Genomic DNA, 18,669 nt, shown 5'->3' with positions numbered 1-18,669 from the left:
TGAACTTTATTCTGAAATTACATTGTGAAATTTGCATTTTGTTTTAAAAATCTTGGTAAGATAACATGTTGCAAATTAACTGATATAATTAGAGTAGCATGTTTTAACCATCATTTTTAAAGTGAGACGCATGCACCAATTAAAAATTGTACTTTCTTCTGTTATTGAATAGAATATGGCATTTATGCGTTTATTTGTGCACTGTTTTGTCAATGCAAACGGATGTTCTCCCATGCAAATAAAGATAGAATTGAATTGAACTCAGTGAGAGAGAGAGAGAGAGAGAGAGAGAGAGAGTGAGACCAGGCAGGGGGGCGTGTCAGCCCTACCTGGTCACATGACCCGGAAAATGTGGGGCTTGATTCCTGTGTTGGACTGCTCCCAGCTGCTGAAGCTCTGCCCTTCGCAGTGCAAGCTCTCCATCTACCCTTTCACGACCCCCGCTCCCCGGGCGGACTCTCCTCAGCGCACCATGTCGGGTAAGAAACGCCGGGGCCCGGGGACACTCACAGCAGCCACACTGACACCGGAACCCGGCCAAAGCGGGCCTGGACCGTACCGGGGCTGCGCGAACAGCCTGTTCTCACGGAATATCGCGAATCCAGGCTTTCAACCTGCAGGAGCGTGCAGCTGCATTCATCACAGCTGCGAACACACGGAGGATGGAGAAATATGAGTCGATGCATTTCTAACGTGTTTATCACGATGAAATAGACGCTGTGCTTATTTAAAGGGTCGAGATGCGTTTAATTTTATGAGTTGCTGCAGCGGTTTTGGATGACTGTAAAGCTAAAGATAAATTAAAATAGAACATCCGGTGAAAATTTTCCAAGTTAAACCGGAGCAACTGGTATTAATTTACTGTACTGTAGGTTTTTGCTTTACAAGTTTTTCCAAATGCGTCTATTTTATACTAATCCCATAAACTGTAGAAAAAAAAAGAAATGTACATGGATCTTGGAATTTCAGTCCTACATACAACAGTAATATTAGACAAAACACAATGAACTCTCCGTTAAACAAAAGTAGCCTTGGACAACGATTTGTACTGTTTGTTTGTTTGTTTTTTTGTGTCTTTTTTGATAACGTGAGCAATTTTTTTTCGGCATTTCTCTGTTGTAATTTCTTGTAATTCATTAGCCAACTCTGACAGCATAGTCGACACTTGAGCAACTGTGTTCAGGTAGATGTTGGGCCAGTTGTAAAGCTTAGGTGTGATACGAACGGAGTTACGTCAGAGTGGAAGTGCAGGTTGCGTCACGACGCAGATGAAATTACTGACATTGCATCAACACACATGATTTCTCTATATTTATCCAGCTATCTTAGCTTAGCTCACTGAAATTTAAATAAGTGTTGGTCAGAGGGGGGAAGAGCACAAGAGTGTTGTACTCAAGTAAAAGTAACTTAATTAAGTAATGACTTGGTAAAAAATAATTGAAGTAAAAAATAAAATTACTGAAGTACAAGTATTTCATTTTAAGTTTACTGGAGATACTGAGTACCTACTAAGGAGCTGTACAATAAAATCTGATCTTTCAGTAATGGCAGTAACAACACAAAATTATGAATCTTCAACCAGATTGTTTAGGTAAAGCCACACCTTTATAATAAAGTGAAATTAAACAGCTGCTTATAGGTGTAATGTGGAATCATTCTATTGCTGTGTGACCAATAACATCATGTGTACTCTTAGCCAAACTTGTACTTTACTTTGTTGTTTTCACTCACTACTTGACGCTTTTTGAAATGTAATGAAGTCTAATCTTTCCCTCAAAATATGCTTACAACTACTGATTTCAAAATGTACTCAAGTACACGAAACAGCTACTGAATTACATTAATTTGGATTAAAGTGATTATTTACTCACCATCTGTAGTGGTAGTGCAGCGTCTTAAAAGTTTGGAACATAAGTGAAACGTTGAAAATAAACTTTTGTCATAAGCCTTTCGGTACACTTTGGTTCAGGAATTTCAGTGTCTACTTGCAGCCATAGTGATGTAAAATAAGTCCATCACTGCTTCTTCGTGTCTCATTTTACTTTAAACAACTCACAGACAGCTCGGTGGACAAGTCATAGTCATCTGAACCTTTTAAATCCTCTCTAATTTCGTTTTCAATCCATAACAAGTTCCTTTTTCTGCTGTTAAGTTCATGTTAAAATCCTGATCTGCTAATAAAAGTAGGTCTGTATCTCAATATGAAGTCGGTTACCCTCCGTTTAAGTCAGTGGAAAACTCAATGGTGGAATTAAAAATGTGATTAAAAGGGTGTGATTAATTGCAATTAACCACAGAAATTCTGAGATTAATCATGGTTAAAAATGTTAATCTTTTGACAGCTTACTTTTAAGCTAATACCTGCCAATACTGATATAAAAAGATTTTTACAAAAGTTTAGAATGAATATTTTATTTTCCAGATCTTTTTCTATATGAAAAAAAAACACTTGAGAAAGTAATGGCCAAAAACTGAGCTTTAAAACGTCGCTCGTTGGAGAAACAAGAGTCCCTTGTTTCAACTACACTTTATTTCACTACTACTAACCGGTTTTATTTTGCAAGGATGACTCTGTTCACTTCCTGTGTTGTTGTTGGGTCTTCGGCTAACTTGGCGGTTTTCTCCCAGTGCGTACGTGCGACACAGTGTGTCGACATGAAGTTTTTTTTTAAATAATGGCTGTTGGTGTCCCGCCTTTTATAGTAGCTACAAAAACATCTGTTTACTATGCTAGGAGGAAATAAGGAGGAGAGTTATTTTATCAAAAAGGATTAGTATAAAAGCATGAATAATAAAGTATAGCTAGTTCACATAAATGTATGCTCAGGAAACAATGAGAAGCTGTTGTTTTACATATACTTTTTCATGTGGAACCTCTCTCAAAACAATAAATTCGACTGTAATATAAATAAACAGATCGTTTTCCTCATTATTCATGTATGATCTACACCGTGCTGCAAAATCTGTGCACTATTTAAGCCATCACCACCGTAGACCGTTAGAACCAGGTTATGTAATGAAGATAAAACATCTATTTTAACAGTTTTCTGAGTAAAAGATGGACAGCTAATGCAGCTCTGCATACTGTAACCACAGATAGCAGTGGGAACACAGCACATGCTTGCTCTGCAGCCTCGTAGGCGACACAGGCTTCACACTCTTTTGATTGTTACTTTATAATTCCTCTACTCAGACCCTAGCAACCGTACAACACTGCCTCTCTGATCAGGTTTCCCAGAAGCCTCTTCTTCAACACACACACACACAAAGCTAGAAATATTCTGTCTGCTGGCTCTGGGCCGGCTTTCACTCATGCAGCAACAGTGTCCCCCCCCTGCTGCTGTTAATATATGCATGATAGAGGGTGGGAGGATCTCATTAGCCACTAGAAGTTCTCACAATAGAGCCAGCAGATGAGTTAAACACACTGAATTGGGTTTTACTGCATGTTTATGTAGTTTACTGTTGATTCAGGAAGGGATTTAAAGATGTAGTTAACTCATGAAGATATAGATCAGAAGAATAGGCTCAGGATTACGATTTTATTGTAATTTGTAATGTTTTTAAGGACATGATCAAGCTCTTTTATGAACAAATTTACAACTACAGGGACTGTAATAACATTCAAATACATGTATGCTAATATAGAGTTGACCCCCCTACTGCAGCTACAACAGCCTCCATTCTTTTGGGAAGGCTTTCAACAAGATTTTGGAGTGTTTCTGTGTGAATTTGTGTTCATTCATTCTGCCTGACTGCCAAATAGAGATAGGTGATTCCCCACTCCACGGAACATGTTTCCACTGCTCCAGAGTCCAGTGTCAGGGTACTTTACATCACTGGATCCAATGCCAGGCATTTGACTTGGTGATATGAGGATGGCATGCAGCTGCTCAGCCATGGAAACCCATTTAATGAATCTCCTGCTGTAGTTCTTGTGCTTACATTAATGCCAGTGAAAGTTAAGAGCTCTTAAGCTATGGAATCAGCAGAGAATTGATGACTTTTACGCACCATGCGCCTTAGCAGTTGTTGACCTCACACTTAAAGTCGCTGAGATCTTCAGAATGACCCATTTTGGATCACTAATGTTTGCAAATCTCTGCTGATCAGGAACTAGTTTTTCACACTGCCACATTGGCTTCATTTTTCAACACTAGAGGTTTCTGCTTGGATGTACCGTTACATCCTGAAGCAACAGTGTTACTAACGTCCAATTTGAGATCGAATGTACTGTTGTGGCTGCTCTTAATCCTCTCTGTCAACATAGGACCAAATCTTTCATCTTATTCTCTTAGCCTGGTATAAGACACAAATATGAGTTTGTTGTACACATCTGGCAGGAATGTTCTTTGTTTTTGGACTTTAGCTCAGCCCTCCCTCCTCTTGCTTACTGGTATTTTAGCTGGCATTTTACATTTCTCTGTCTGCAGAATTACAGGGCTCTTAAGCCAAAGGTCAGGATCTTCTGCTGACATCTATGTCAGACACAATACCTGTGCTCAGTCAATCAGGTTAAGGGTCAAACAGTTGCAACTACATACCAGATTGAACAAATGGGGACAAATTCTAACAGATCTTATTTTTAGACTGAAATGTTCTTGGCATGCCAAAATGACACTTAGATAACCTTTGGAGTCCATCAGATTTCTCTTGATTGTTCTGTTATCTTCCGAAACTGATTAAATCAGTGTACAATACATCAATATCATGTCTTTAAAGGGACACAAACAAATTAGGATATCAGTGCATATTTTTGCTTTTGATTACCTTAAAGAGAACAACTATTGATATTGACCGTCATGCTCATTATTTGGCTGATTATTTTTTTTCCAATCAGACCAAGCTTTTGTGACGTTGGCCACAAATGACAGCTACGCAAAAGGAGCGATGGTTCTCGGCCAGTCGTTACGAAACTACAAAACAACCAGGAAGTTGGTTGTACTTGTTGGACCTCATGTTGGAGAGCCTTGCAGGTAACCCTCTGCCTCTGATTTAATCAGTGGTCATTAAAACAGACATTATAAAAAAAAATGCACTTCAAAATGACATATTTATTCCCTTTTGTTGTAGAGAAGTATTACGCTCCATTTTTGATGAGGTGCGTGTGGTGGATGTCATGGAGTCCGGTGATACAGCCCACCTAGCCCTGATGAAGCGACCAGACTTGGGTGTAACGTTCACCAAACTGCACTGTTGGACTCTCACACACTACAGCAAGTGTGTGTTCTTGGACGCAGACACACTGGTGAGAGAGCAAAAACCACACTGCAGTAGAAAATAGAACACAGGGGCTACGAAAATAACATGAAACAGTTCGAGGAGTTTTTTCATTTGGTACTAGCAATATGAAATGTCTGTTTTTCTCAAATAATCTATTCATTTAACTTTTTTATGCAGTAGTAATTAAGCTGCATAACATTTAAATTGATATTTAATACCTACAATAGCATCACACTTCTGTAGTTTTCAGCAAATGTGGAAGCAATATAGATGAAACAGAATAAATCTGTATCTAACATGGATCTAAATGCATTCAGGTACTATGTAATGTCGATGAACTTTTTGAGAGAGAGGAACTTTCTGCAGCACCAGATCCTGGCTGGCCAGACTGTTTCAACTCTGGGGTTTTTGTCTTCAGACCGTCCAATGAGACACACGAGAAGCTGCTCACATTCTGCAGTGAAAATGGCAGTTTTGATGGTGAGTTTTTTTCCTCCTATTTCTTTCCATCTCAGGCTAAAAATGTCAGGATATAATCTGGAAAAAACAGAGAGAAATAACTTCAAAATACACCTTTTTCATTGAATATTAGGAGACAGATGTTGCAGGATGTTTATCAGTTACTGCACTTGCATTATCTGCACCTCTTGAGCAAAGTGAAAGTGTGCTCATTCAATTTCAAATGTTGTAAAAATCAGAATTTTATTGGAGTACATTATCTTTATTGTTGTCATACAATGAAATACACAGTCTAGTGTCAGCGTGCTTTACACCTCTCCATCTGGCACTTGGCACTGGACTCGGTGATGTGAGGCTTGCATGCAGCTGTTCAGCCATGGAAACCCATTCCGTGAAGCTTCTGCAGCACAGTTTTAGTGTTTACATTAATACCAGTGGAAGTTCTGAACTCCACAGCCTTGGAATCAGCAGAGCACAGGTGACTTTAACACACCATGGGCCTTAGCACCCCACTCTCTGATTAACATGGACTTCCACTTCATGGCTTAGTTGCTGTTGTTCCTAAACACTTCCACTTTCTAATAATATCATTTCCAGCTGACTGTGGTATATCCAGCAGTGATAAAATGTCAGGAACTGTTTTGTGCAAAGGTGGCATCCATCTCAGTACCACACTTGAAGTCACTGAGTTCTTCAGAACGACCCTTTTAGTATCACTAATGTTTGCACATAGCGACAACGGGTCTGATTAAAACACCTGAATTTAATAATTAACAGCATTAGCATGGATAACTGCTTCACCATCAGTTGTCTGAATTTTGATTCAGAAACGCTTCCCTTTTTTCAAATAAAGTATGTGCATTTTGCTTAAAAAAATAGAGTTCAATGATAGTATTTTGTCCACAGGATGACTCCGCTGCCTGCCGAAAATGTCTTTGGAAAAGATGAAGATGTTTGCATGACAAATTTGGTGATTTCCCCTCACAGCTTGAGTGTTTTTAAGGCCAGCCCTTTTAGGCAAACAGCTATAACCGTGGGATCTTGCGCTCTGGGATTGATTCTCTTCCCTGGTGACCGAAAAGAAAAGAGATGGATGACCATTTGAAGCTATTCCCAGACATTAATGTTTATAAACAGATGGACAAGAGGAAGGACAAGACTTGGCTTTGGAAGAGTTCTGGTTTCTATTTGTGGTAGTCAGTGTGACCAATCATGTTCAAGAGACAGTCAAAAGACAACCCAGAAACCCAGCAGGTTTCTGTTGAAGACAAGCTTTTGATTAATATCTACGACCAGATCCGCACATAAGAGGACTCCTTATACTTGATTTTTGTGTCTCAAGTTGCTTGTCGGACTGTAGACAATGAGCATTGCATGAAAAGGGAAGGCTGGACCCGGATATCTGTTATCAGTTATCCGGATATCTGCTGGCTGCGCTGGGAGCAACTGAAATTTTGGCCGATGCTCCGAGAGCCTAATCATCATCAGATGACAGGTTAGACAGAGTTTTATTGAATGAACAAATTCTAGAGTGTACAGCTGTATTCCTATGTTAATAAGCCTGGTTGAGTGCTTTACTGGGCTAAAGAATAATATAAAGCTCTAGAAGCTCCTGCCATCCCCCTCCTCCTACGTGTGTCCTAATGTGACCCTTACAGGGTCTAACCTTGTCCTCACACTGCCAGCTCACCCCTGCCCTTTATCTGCTATTTAACACTGTGTCACACACATGTACCATCTGTTTATGAGAGTATGTGGCAATGAGTGGCATGTGTGTATGAGGAGTTTACCACTCACTGCAGTGTGACTGTCTGAGTTTGAACAATTGGAGACGGTGAGTGACATATATGTGGAATCATGTGTCTTTAACATACCAGAGCTCCTGGCTGTCATCTGCTCTCCTTTAGACAGAAACCATGCCTACAGCCATTTTTATTATCTGTTGGAGTGTTTCTGAACCTCTTTTTGTGTGTTTTTGTCCACAGGTGGAGATCAGGGGGTTCTCAACAGCTTCTTTAACTCTTGGGCGACGGAGGATATTTCTAAACACCTTCCCTTCATCTACAACCTCAGCAGTATCGCCATCTACTCCTACCTGCCAGCATTCAAACAGTCAGTACATCCAGGGTGTCATTGTTTGTTAATATTTAGCCACTTGTTCTGATCCTGAAGCTTTCCTTGTGATACTTTGAGGTGTTTGTGTGTTAGAAGGTGACAAGCTTATGCAAGGTCAGTTCAAAGGTTGTGTATTTGTGTGTCTGTGGCCCGGACCGGTGTTGAATTACAAGAAGCCGCTGAAACTTACAGCAAGGGCGACTCACACTCAGACACAACTTGTGTGAGAGAATCAGAGCCACATTAGTTACACTTTGGTGCTTTCAGTTTTATATAACTCTAGTTTGTCCTAAAAAAAATTAGAATACCATGAAAAAGTTATTTTTTCCTGCAGTGAAATTTCCAGATCCTTTCCCTTTCTGATTTTCCTCCAGACTCTGGACCATGATTTCCAAATAAGATTCAAAATATACTTTAATCTGAAAACAGGACCTTAGACGGTCCAGTTCTTTTTCTCTTTAGCCTACATGAGAAGCTGATGACATCTGTGGTTTGGGATTGGCCTGATACCAAGAACACGACACTTGCAGCCCATTTCCTGGACCCGGCTGTGTGGTGGCTCTTGACCCACTGACTCCAGCCACAGTCCTTGTGAAGCTCCCCTAAGTTCTTGAATCTGCTTTGTTTGACAATCCTCTGAAGGCGGAGCTCATCCCTGTTGCTTGTGCTTGTTTTCCTAACACCTTTCCTATGATTGTGGTTGTGTGTAGTGAACCCAGTCCATCTCTCTGAATCTTGGAATTTTCTTGACTTTTGGAAAAAGTAATTTTCTTTGAAATACACACCCCTTACTGTCAAACTGTATGTTAGATATATCAGCTGTAAATATTGGTAGAAATGTTCAGATCTGCTAATAGCTATAATACAATTCTAAGATATTATCTGCCAATACAGGTTGTGTTATTCTCATTCATGTCACAAGCACCACCTTAATGAATCATGAAGTAGTTACACAATGAGTCAAACTGGCTGGGAATTTAACAGAGAATTGATTATTGCATCACCTGGATAATACCCCCCACACACCCACCCATGATATTTTGTCCCATTCTCTGGTGATAAGGTTGGGCTATCTGTCTCCTTTTCTTTCACAACTGATCTCTGCAATCATGACACTACTGTCCTGTGGCCCATTGCACAAGAGTCATCTGTAAGCACTTCTTATATGCTGATTGTGGCTGATGGCAGCAGCACATTTTGCAAACCATTGCCACTCAAAGTCTCCTTGCACAGGTTTCAGAGAGAACCTTTGGATTATGTTGTACAGATACAGAGACAAAAACACACTAACTTCAGAACAAATATGTGCTGTTTTCTGAATTAAGAAGAAGAAAGTGTTTTCCACACAGAGGCCATAGAAAACCTCAGTGTATTTACAGTCGCCTAAGTATTTTTGCTGACCATTTTTTAAAATTCATGTATCATCACTATCCAAGCATAAGAGGTCAAAGTGAAAACAAATTTCTGCAGGATAAGGTCAGGTAAATAAAAACCATGTTTGTTTGAATTTTTTAGCCTTTAGCTGACTCTTCATTTTGTCTTTGCAGGTACGGCCGTAACGCCAAGGTGGTGCACTTCCTGGGTAAGGTGAAGCCATGGAATCACTCCTATGATAACCAGCGAGGAGTAGTCAAAGGACAATCTCAGTCTCCTGACCTGAGCCCGCTGCACCCCGATTATCTGCTCATGTGGTGGCAGCTGTACGCCAAATCTGTCGTGCCTTTACTGCAGCAGGCCTACGGGGAGACGCCCTTCGACAGCGGCTTCTTTGATTCGAGCGAGGACGTATGTAAACAGATGTTTGACTCTGAGTGAAAGAAAAGTGTTTGGTCATAGGTGTGGTGGCAGAGTGATGTTAAGCTTGTTGCATAATCCTTGTGTCCTGTCTGTGATGAAACCTCTTATATACTCTCATTTCTATTTCCTTTACTTTAAAATGTTAAAATCCTTTACTGCTTGCTCTTGCAAAATGCAGAAAATTCCACTTCTAAGGCCTTTTTTTGGACTCCCTTTTAAACATAAAGTTTCTTTTAGCTGTAACAGTTTATGGTTTTACATTCCTCTGCACTAGTTTGTTGCCAAAAGTCATGTCCCCACTGGTATTTCCAGTCCCTTCGATCATTTAATGACTGTTTAAAGATTGTTGTCTGGTAAATGACACAAGCACAGTCCAAACCCTCAAACAGTTTCCTTTAACAGAAGGAAGTAATGTGTTGTAACAAGACAGACAGGAAATAGTAACCTAGTCAGAGAAGGGTGGCTGCCAAAACCCGAGGCCCTGTGCAGTCGCTTAAAGCTGTGCCATCTTGTGTCACACTGACAATTTTATATCATAGACTATTAATAAACATGGACTTGGGCTCACTGAGGTCAGCCACTGGTTTCTGAAGAGGAGTTGTAAGGCTCAGTGACGGTGCAGAGATAATTTCATCGACTAAAGATGTTAGTTCACTGCCTTTTTTCCACTGTGAAATAGATCTTTGAGGATAAAAAACACCAAAAATGCATTAAGTTTTTGTCACAGAAGCTAAAGTAACACTAAAATGTTAGGGCTGGACTGTTGGACATTCATAACCCAAGATATTTCTCCACTGTGCATATAATTGGTGAAAACACTGATTGGGATTTGGGTAGAGAACATTCAGACTCATCATTTTTTTAAAAATAGTTATTAAGTATTGACAGGCCATTTATATACTGTACTGTGCAGAACTTGTAAGAAAGTTTGGGCCAAAAATTGAGGCTAAAGTTAGGCAAAGATGTGGCGAGTAAGCCCGCCTAAGAGCACCATAGGGCAGGTAGGAGGATTGACGCAACCCCTGGTCATGCTCTGGATGTCCTTGCATATTACCAAGGGCATGGGGAAAAAAATGTAGAAAAGATATCAAGGTCAGCACCTTCAGGGTGAAGTAAAGGGGTGGATGTGGTGTCAGCATGGTCTAGGGCAGTGGTTTCCAAAGTGGGGGTCACGAAGCATCATTGGGGGGTCGCGGAATGCTTTCCAAAAAACAAAGAGAAGTTTAATATGATTTATAATCATACATTTTTTATATTATTGTAAAAAAATTGTTAAATAGACTTCAATTTAAAATAAAAATGTAGTTATCTAGTGATACCTGTGCTTAAATTGAAGTAACAGTTATAAAAAATACTGTCTTAAATCAAAGTTTTACACACGATGCTATGTGCAACACCGTGCACTTTATCCCCTTAAGGGAAGTTGGGGGTCCCAGATCTCTGACACCATTATTTTTGGGGTCACAGGCTGAAAAGTTTAGGAACCCCTGGTCTTGGGTACCTGCCGGCCAGGAGTCCCTTGTCTTGCTGAGGATGTCCCAAGGGCCCAAAAACTGCCGGTCCTCTCCAGGCGTATGACCAGGGCTGAAAAGGACGGAACAAAAGAGATACCGTCGAGCCAGGGCTAGCCATACTATACGATTTTAAACCCAACTTAGGGCCAGATTAGCCTCTTCTGCCGATTGGAGGGAAGCACGTCCAGATTCGAGGTCCATCATAAACAATTATTGGTACAAATAATCCTTAAGTGTGTGGTGTCCAAACAGTTATTTCACTACTCCCTATGGCTCTTTAGTCTACCCAGATTCGAAACGTAACTATCCGACATGTTTGATATTTAGGTCAGACTCCCTCTGATGGAACAACCATGATAACCAATGAAGGTGAGCAGATCAGGTAGTGTCACCAACTGGACTCTAAGCTCTTGTTGGCATTATTTCTAGCCTAGTCCATGTGCATTTATAGTATGGTTGCAAACGTGCAAAGGGTGCAAGGATGCTGACTAGACATGATCAGAGTAGAAAACGTGCAAGGCTGTGGGCAGATTTACATGAGTTAGATACTTTAAGATAGTATGGTAAATAGATTCAATTCTTTTTTTTTAATTTATGCTGTGACTGTAAGACATGCTAGGAAAGCCTGCTGAGGATTTCAGTCATCCTCCATGTTTGTTTTCTTCTAAATCATGTTTGATAATGCAAATTCCTGCACAATGTCATTGAGGGTCCGCCATATTGAGTACAATTTCATTTGTAAGGGCCACACCATCACCAGGATGCGATTTGAAAATTATTTATTGATAATTTTGTAATGATTCTTTTGAGTTATGTGACGTTAGATGTTGTTGGCAATGGTTTGGGGAAGCTGAGGGAATCCGCCATAGATCTGGGGCAACGAACCCCCTTTAGAGCGTGGTCCTGCTCCTGAAAGTTTGCTATGTAGTATCCCCAAAAACACCTTGAAGAGTAGAAGTGCATAGTTCAACCCACCATCATTGAGTGTGCACCATTGCTAATTCACTGAACAGGTTTGTTCATCATGATAGCCGCTCCTTAAGTTAGGCTGCCATACTTTCACTCTCACAAACTTAATTTATGAAACATACACAGCAGGGGTGCAGATTGCCTAGCGATTACGTTGTGCCCCATGTACACAGGCTTCCCAGTTTAATCCTGGCCTGCGGCTCCTTTCCTGCATGTTTCTCCTCCACTCTCTCATCCCTGTTTTTGTTTCTATCCACTTTCCTCCTCTGATTTAAGGCATACAACCCTCCAAAAAATATCTTTAAAATGGCACTGCGCTCTCCTGCTCGCTGGTGTGGACCCAGACTTGCCTCTGTAATGATCACTTTGACCCCCATTACTCCCCTTTGGCATTTATAGTGAAATGGATCAGAATGGTCCTTTATTTTCTTTTCTTTTTATGTTTTCCTGTAAACATACTAAACTCTTTTCTGCAGTAAGTGTATTGCAAAATGCCAGGTCTTTTCCTTGAGTCTTGTGACGAAACAGCTGCATGTGCTCATTGTGTCTTCACTGAAGAAAAGAGAGCTCAGCTGAGCGTGGTCAGGCTTGGGGAAACTTGTCCTTATAAAGTACTGCTCTTTTCTTATGTGATGAATCATTCGGTCTCTCTCTCTCTCTCTCTCTCTTTCATGCAGGGTCAACATGAGGATGTGAGCGCGCAGGCAGCTCCGTTTACTCCCCCTCCCCAGAAAGTCTCATCAGAGGAAAGGAAGCAGCGCTGGGAAGCGGGCCAGATCGACTACATGGGAGATGACTCCTTCGCCAACATCGAGCGAAAGCTTGACTCCTTTTTAAAGTAGTGTTCAGGAGAGGGAGTGTGTGACGGACAGAGAGAGCCCCAGTTGAAGCTCTGTGAGGGCGGGATTTAAGCACTGCTCAGCCAATCACGGGGGCTTTATTAGCAGGTGACTGCATCTGTGAACCTTTAAACCTCACTCTCTGTCAACGTCAGTGTGTGTGTGAATGGCAGAGAGCATAAGTTTGATACAGTTCCCATGCACTCCTACCATTCACTGTTTTCCTCAATGGAAAAGTTTGATTTTTCAGGATATACACTCATAGATTCTTGCAGTTGGTTGAGAAGCAGCAGCTGGCTAACTTAGCTTAGCTTTGGGACTCATACTGGCTACGTTACTCAGTGACTTGGTCACATAGCTTTGTGAATTCAAACACAGGAGGAAAAGATTTTTCTGTAATCCCACAGATGTTCACCGTCTTCCCAGGATGCTAAAATGTTTGCCTTGGGCAAATCTAATGTTTAAATCCAATATTCCCTCTGACTGCACCACTCCGGTCTTTGTCTCTCTGTGCTGGATGTAAACTTTGACCCGTTTTGATCCGGTTCGGGAAATACCTTTGCAGATTGAATATGGTGCTGTAGAACAAGAGTAATATGGATGATAAAGTAATGTTTTGACTTTCTCTTCAAGTGTACCTCTGTACTGCTCTTTACGACAAAAACACAAAGTGATGTCCAAGTACTGAGGCTGAAATCAGGGCTAAAAACTGCAATTTTTTTCTAAATTCAGAGGCTGAAAAAATCTGCCTGCTAGCATTTTTAAAGCTCACAAATTGGCATGTTAATCTAGAAAAGTTTAGCATCATTATGTTACTGTAATCCAGAGGGGTTTATGTATTAATAACAGACAATTATTGGGCAAGACCTAGTGACAGAACCTACTGGGTAGGAAAGTAGGGAGCACAAAGGGACTATTTTATAATTAGGGCTGTCAAAAGATTAAAAAATGTCTGAAGTTAATCACAATTAATTGCATCTCATTTATTGCATTGTAAAATTCTACTAGTTTGCACTCAAAACTGTTTTGTGCCATCTTGTCTACGGCGTGAAGACAACGGTAATCGACTTCCTGTTTGCATACAGGAATACCCACTTGCATACATACCCGATGGTATCAAAGATAAGCTTAGCCCCCCAAAACCTACATTAAAAAAAAAAAACGTGTTGTTAAAATCAACATCTATTTAATTGTTTCATTGATAAAACCCTAAGAAAACATCTTTTCACATGTTTTTCTTGCCAAAAGACCATTTTATAAACTGATTATTAAGTGTTTCCTCTTGTTTTTACTTAATATGTGCGAATCTGATTTTGACCAGACCAGACCAAGCCCCCCTTAGGGGCTCCCGGGCCCCAGGTTGGGAACCACTGTTCTACATCACTGTGGCTGCAGGGAGACACTGATGTGGCGTAACCAAAGTGTACTGAAAGGGACAATAAAGCATGTGATTAATTGCAATTAATATAGCACTAACTGTTCATCTGAGTTAATCATTATATAATCATTATTCTGGGAATGTTTAGAGACGTAAGAAACTTTCAAGGTACTCCTATCGATTTTTGGGGGGGCGGTTATTGAAATTTGGGAGAATTGGTATGGTAAATATGTCCAACTCCTTGGAGGTTTTCCAAGCAATGCAATGGAAGTTTTGTAGGGAATTAATTTTGAGAACCTTTGGATGCTTTTCTGGAATGTTTTTGGGAAGTCCTACTTGGGATCATTTGAAACGTGATGATTCATACAGAAATTTCATTTTAAAAAATTGGGATTTTTCCAGAATTTTTCAGGACTTTTCATTATTTGAAACTCCAAGTAAATTCGAGAACATGTATCAGGAGTTTTCCCTGAAATTTGAGTTTCAGGAATCCAAAACCATCTTTTCTTTAAGAAATTGTTTAATAATTGAATTTGCAGGAACTAAATGGATTCTTAATGTTGATTGGGAGCTTTGGAGGTACTGGTTGGTAGACTTTGGATGTTTGGCTGGATAATAATCGTTCCCTGCTTTGTCATAGGACGTACAGACCTAACCACATAGGAAATAGTATTGAAGTACTCATCAGTCTTGGTCCACTTTTAAAACTCCCTGTCTTATTGGGCCTTGGATGCATCTCTATTCAGTCAAATCTAACCAAGAGTTTTGTTCTAATTTAAAGACTGGTCAAGACCAGAGCTGCAGGTGTGTCATGAAGTATTGTTTGGTTTCTGTCATTGCTAGTAGCTTATGTCATCAGCTACAGGTTGTCTTATCAGGCAAATAATCACATCCTGCTCATGGTAACAGTCAAATGTCTCACCGCTTTGTCATGAAAAATTTCAAGATGCTGTTCCTGAAGTGTGCGGTTAATGACCTCATCCTACAGCTACACCATGGCAGCAGTATCAGGTTTAAAAGAAAACTGTAAAGAAATAATCTATCTATATACAGATGATGCTGTTTTTTAGGCACCAGTGTAAAGTTTAGTCTGAATCATATCCAGCTGAAAACAGGAACGCTTTTACTGAAGCGTTGACTGGAAGGTAGATTATGGGTGCGGGGCATGTGGTGACATGATAATGTTAAGTTATGTTTTGAGTTGTAAACAAGTCTGAGACAGGTCACAGTAAAACAATGTAGTTTCAGTCTAAAGTTATGTAATCAGCTAGTGTCAGCTCTGGAATTATCCCGACAACACTATCAGCTGCTCTCAAACTTGGTGAGATTTCTAGAGAAGCAAAACACAAAGCATGCTGTGACCCACCTAGCTGCATTAGAAGCTCAAGGTCGATAAATAACTAACTTATATAGATGAGATCAGTCTTGTTGCTGATAGTCTTCTTTGCTTCCTCTCTGTCTTTTTGATGACCAGCTAAGTCTCCCTCAATGAGGGTTAGTGTTTACTTCTGTAATACCATCTGGACATTTCATATAATGCACTCACATAATTTAAATACTAAAAAAATATCTTGGATCAGCCATTCATGGTTTCTTGTCTGGACTCAGTCTCAATCTTTGAAGCCTTAGTATTGATATCCTCTGGTCTTGGCCCTTTCTTGGTCTTTGTTCAGGTGATCTTTAGTTTGCAGAAGTGTTTTAAGCGTCCCTTCTAACTCGCTTGAAGAAAGAAAATTAGTGTACCTCCCAGAATTTCAGACTACTCCTTTAAGTGAGCTTTAGTGTCAGATCATGTTGGATTCAGTCTTCCAAACCTGTGGAAACTTTCAGCTACAACTAACAAACGTAAAGCTGAGGTCTGAACAGGCATCAAAGGCTTACTCTGCAACTTTCAGAACAGAATTTTAGACCAAAACAAAATCTTTATGGATGCATTTCCTTAATCCTTAGCTCCTCCTCCAACCTTCCCATCTGTTTACACTAGCAAGTTTTCCATGGGAAAATCTTTTTCTGGGTTAAAGGAATATTTCGTTATTTTTGAGGTGTGTTGTATAAGGTGCTTGGTGATAGTAATGGCACTCCCCTCTAGAGATTTTATTGAGTTTTGTCCCTTTAGTCATGACACATTTGGGGAAGAAGGCTTTACAGCATAGCAGATGGGTACAGTTGCTTCACTTAATTTAGCGAGTTTTAGGTAAAAGCAGGCAAAAAAAAAAATGCTGGCTCAGTTGTAAGCTATATCAAAATTTTTTAAGTATTTTATTTTTCACACAGAAAGCCTCTGTGTTTGGCACTATTTTGGGATGCAAGCTTCGGCTACCAGCTACGTGCTCCTCTGCCTCATTGCATTGGAACAACTGTTTGGGTCACTAGGCTTCATCAGAGAAAACAACAAATTGTACTAAAACTAGTTTATTTTTTCTCAATTTAACCGCTGACACATTGTTTTCGTAAACATATACTGACTGTAGCTTGTCTAGCTATTAGACGTTAGAGGAACAAAGCAGCAGCCATAATCTGACTTGTAGGAGCGTAGATGGTCTTGTTTTCAAGTTGCACCTCATGGCGGTTCAAGTCTGTCCTGTGGCTCCTTTCCCACATTTCTCTCCCCTACTCTCATATTTCTCTTTCTGACTCTATCCACCATCCTTCTCTAAACAAAGGCATATAAAGCCCCCCAAAAAAACTTACTAGGATGACAGATTTTCATTTAGCTCTTCTGGTCATCGTTAGTTTTCCCAATTTATCTCTGAAAGTAGAAGAAGTTTGGTAAAACAGCAGCATTCAGTAAGGCAGGGAACTCTGGATGGGGAGTGATGCAGGCTGCAGGTGTCTGTGAGCCGCTATCCTCCATCAGAAGTCATACATTTGCTCTCTGTGTTCATGGGCATGGGCTCACAGTTAGCACACCTGCATCACCAGGTAACCTGGGATCTCTCCTGCTCCCTAAAGTTTCTCTCCTCACACTCTTTCTTCCTGCTGTCGCCATATATAGAAGTTCCTCTGTGAAACTGCACCCATCTGGTACACTGTATAGTCTAATCCCTGCAAGAACAACCAGCGAGTTTTCTTAAAGGGGCAGCGCACACCGCAATCTCTGGAGGCTAATGCCACTACTGTTACCAAGTACCTATATAACCTAAAAATACCAATATATCTCTTTTAAAAGTTTGTTGGCTCTTCTTCAGTTGTACACACTTCTTAAAACCTCCATCATTCCTACAATGTTCCTTCCCCACACTGTTGCAGGGTTCATGGTTGGAGATTGAGCAGTATACGAGAAAAGAAATATTTATGAAGCATGTTTGAGCCTCCAAGTGTAACTTAAAAAAACCACCAATTAAGAGGCATCATCCTGTTAGCGTGCACACAGAGCTGAAAACAACAAACCCGGAGGGTTTTTGCTGTATTAATATTCTGAATGTGCATAGTAAGCCTTTCAAAGTTGTTTCTTGAAATTTACCACAACTCCTCTCCTGCAATAAGTCATTATATCTTCTCTGCTTTTGAGCAGGCATTCAACAACGATCTTTCTCTTTTCTAAATCCAGTTCTGAAGATCCTGCTCCAGTCTGACAGCATTTATCTCAGCAGTTTATAGACAACATCCCTACCTGTGCTTCTGACACTCACCAGCTTCCTGTGACTTCAGCTTTGTAATGTCTGGTCTTGTATTAACGATCAGGGCTAGTTGTGTTGTATTTGCATGGCACAGAGTTAAAAAAGTGGGTCAGTAATGAAGTATTTCAGCCACATCCTTAAGCGATGTTGACAGTGGTGTTTGTATCAATGTGCTAAACAGACATCTCTTCCGTCCCTGCATGTTCAGTTCCTGCCAGACCCTCATCTTAGTGTTTCATCAGTCCCCCGTCTGCAGTGTTGCCAACTGCCTTATTGCCGTTCACTGTTTACAAAACCTCAATTGCTGTAACTGCTGCAAGTAGCACAACTTTTCTGAGTTCCTCCTCTCCTGTTGCCTTTTACCTCTTCACTCCAGCTGTGTGCTCTTAAATTAACCATAACCATGTAATAATGATAACCCTATATATTAAACACTCCTACTAGAAGGCTGGCAAGGATATGTGTGAAACTGTAATTGTCTAACCTGCTTAATCTGGGTTACCCATGAGTGTCAAAGTAATTCATAACTGTAAAAACATCATTGTCAGGCTGTTTTGTTCACCCAGCTGTTAACTGTACATCCCTGTTGAAGCGCTAATAAAGAATGGGTGAAAAGCTTTTTTATTATCTGATTTCTAATGTCATTGTCTGTTTACTTCATTTCATAATGATGAGATCTTTTAAGAGGAAAGAAAGAAAAACCATTCTGAGAGCCTAGCAACTTGAAAAAACAGAAAAAAGTGGAAAATTCTTGA

The 18,669-nt window shown here is 40.3% G+C and overlaps 1 protein-coding gene across 1 annotated transcript; it reads left to right on the top strand.

Moving 5' to 3' along the window:
• Positions 1 to 337: 337 nt before the first annotated feature.
• On the top strand, positions 338 to 18,533 carry gyg1a (glycogenin 1a). Its single transcript, XM_041812914.1, has 7 exons — positions 338 to 479; positions 4,841 to 4,976; positions 5,074 to 5,248; positions 5,541 to 5,703; positions 7,668 to 7,794; positions 9,345 to 9,582; positions 12,755 to 18,533. Exons 1-7 carry the CDS (start codon positions 338 to 340, stop codon positions 12,917 to 12,919), a joined length of 1,146 nt encoding a protein of 381 aa, XP_041668848.1. The 3' UTR covers positions 12,920 to 18,533.
• Positions 18,534 to 18,669: the final 136 nt, after the last annotated feature.

Source organism: Cheilinus undulatus, linkage group 18 (genome assembly GCF_018320785.1).
Source record: "Cheilinus undulatus linkage group 18, ASM1832078v1, whole genome shotgun sequence".
NCBI lineage: Eukaryota > Metazoa > Chordata > Actinopteri > Labriformes > Labridae > Cheilinus > Cheilinus undulatus.
This window is presented reverse-complemented; position numbering and strand designations above follow the sequence as displayed.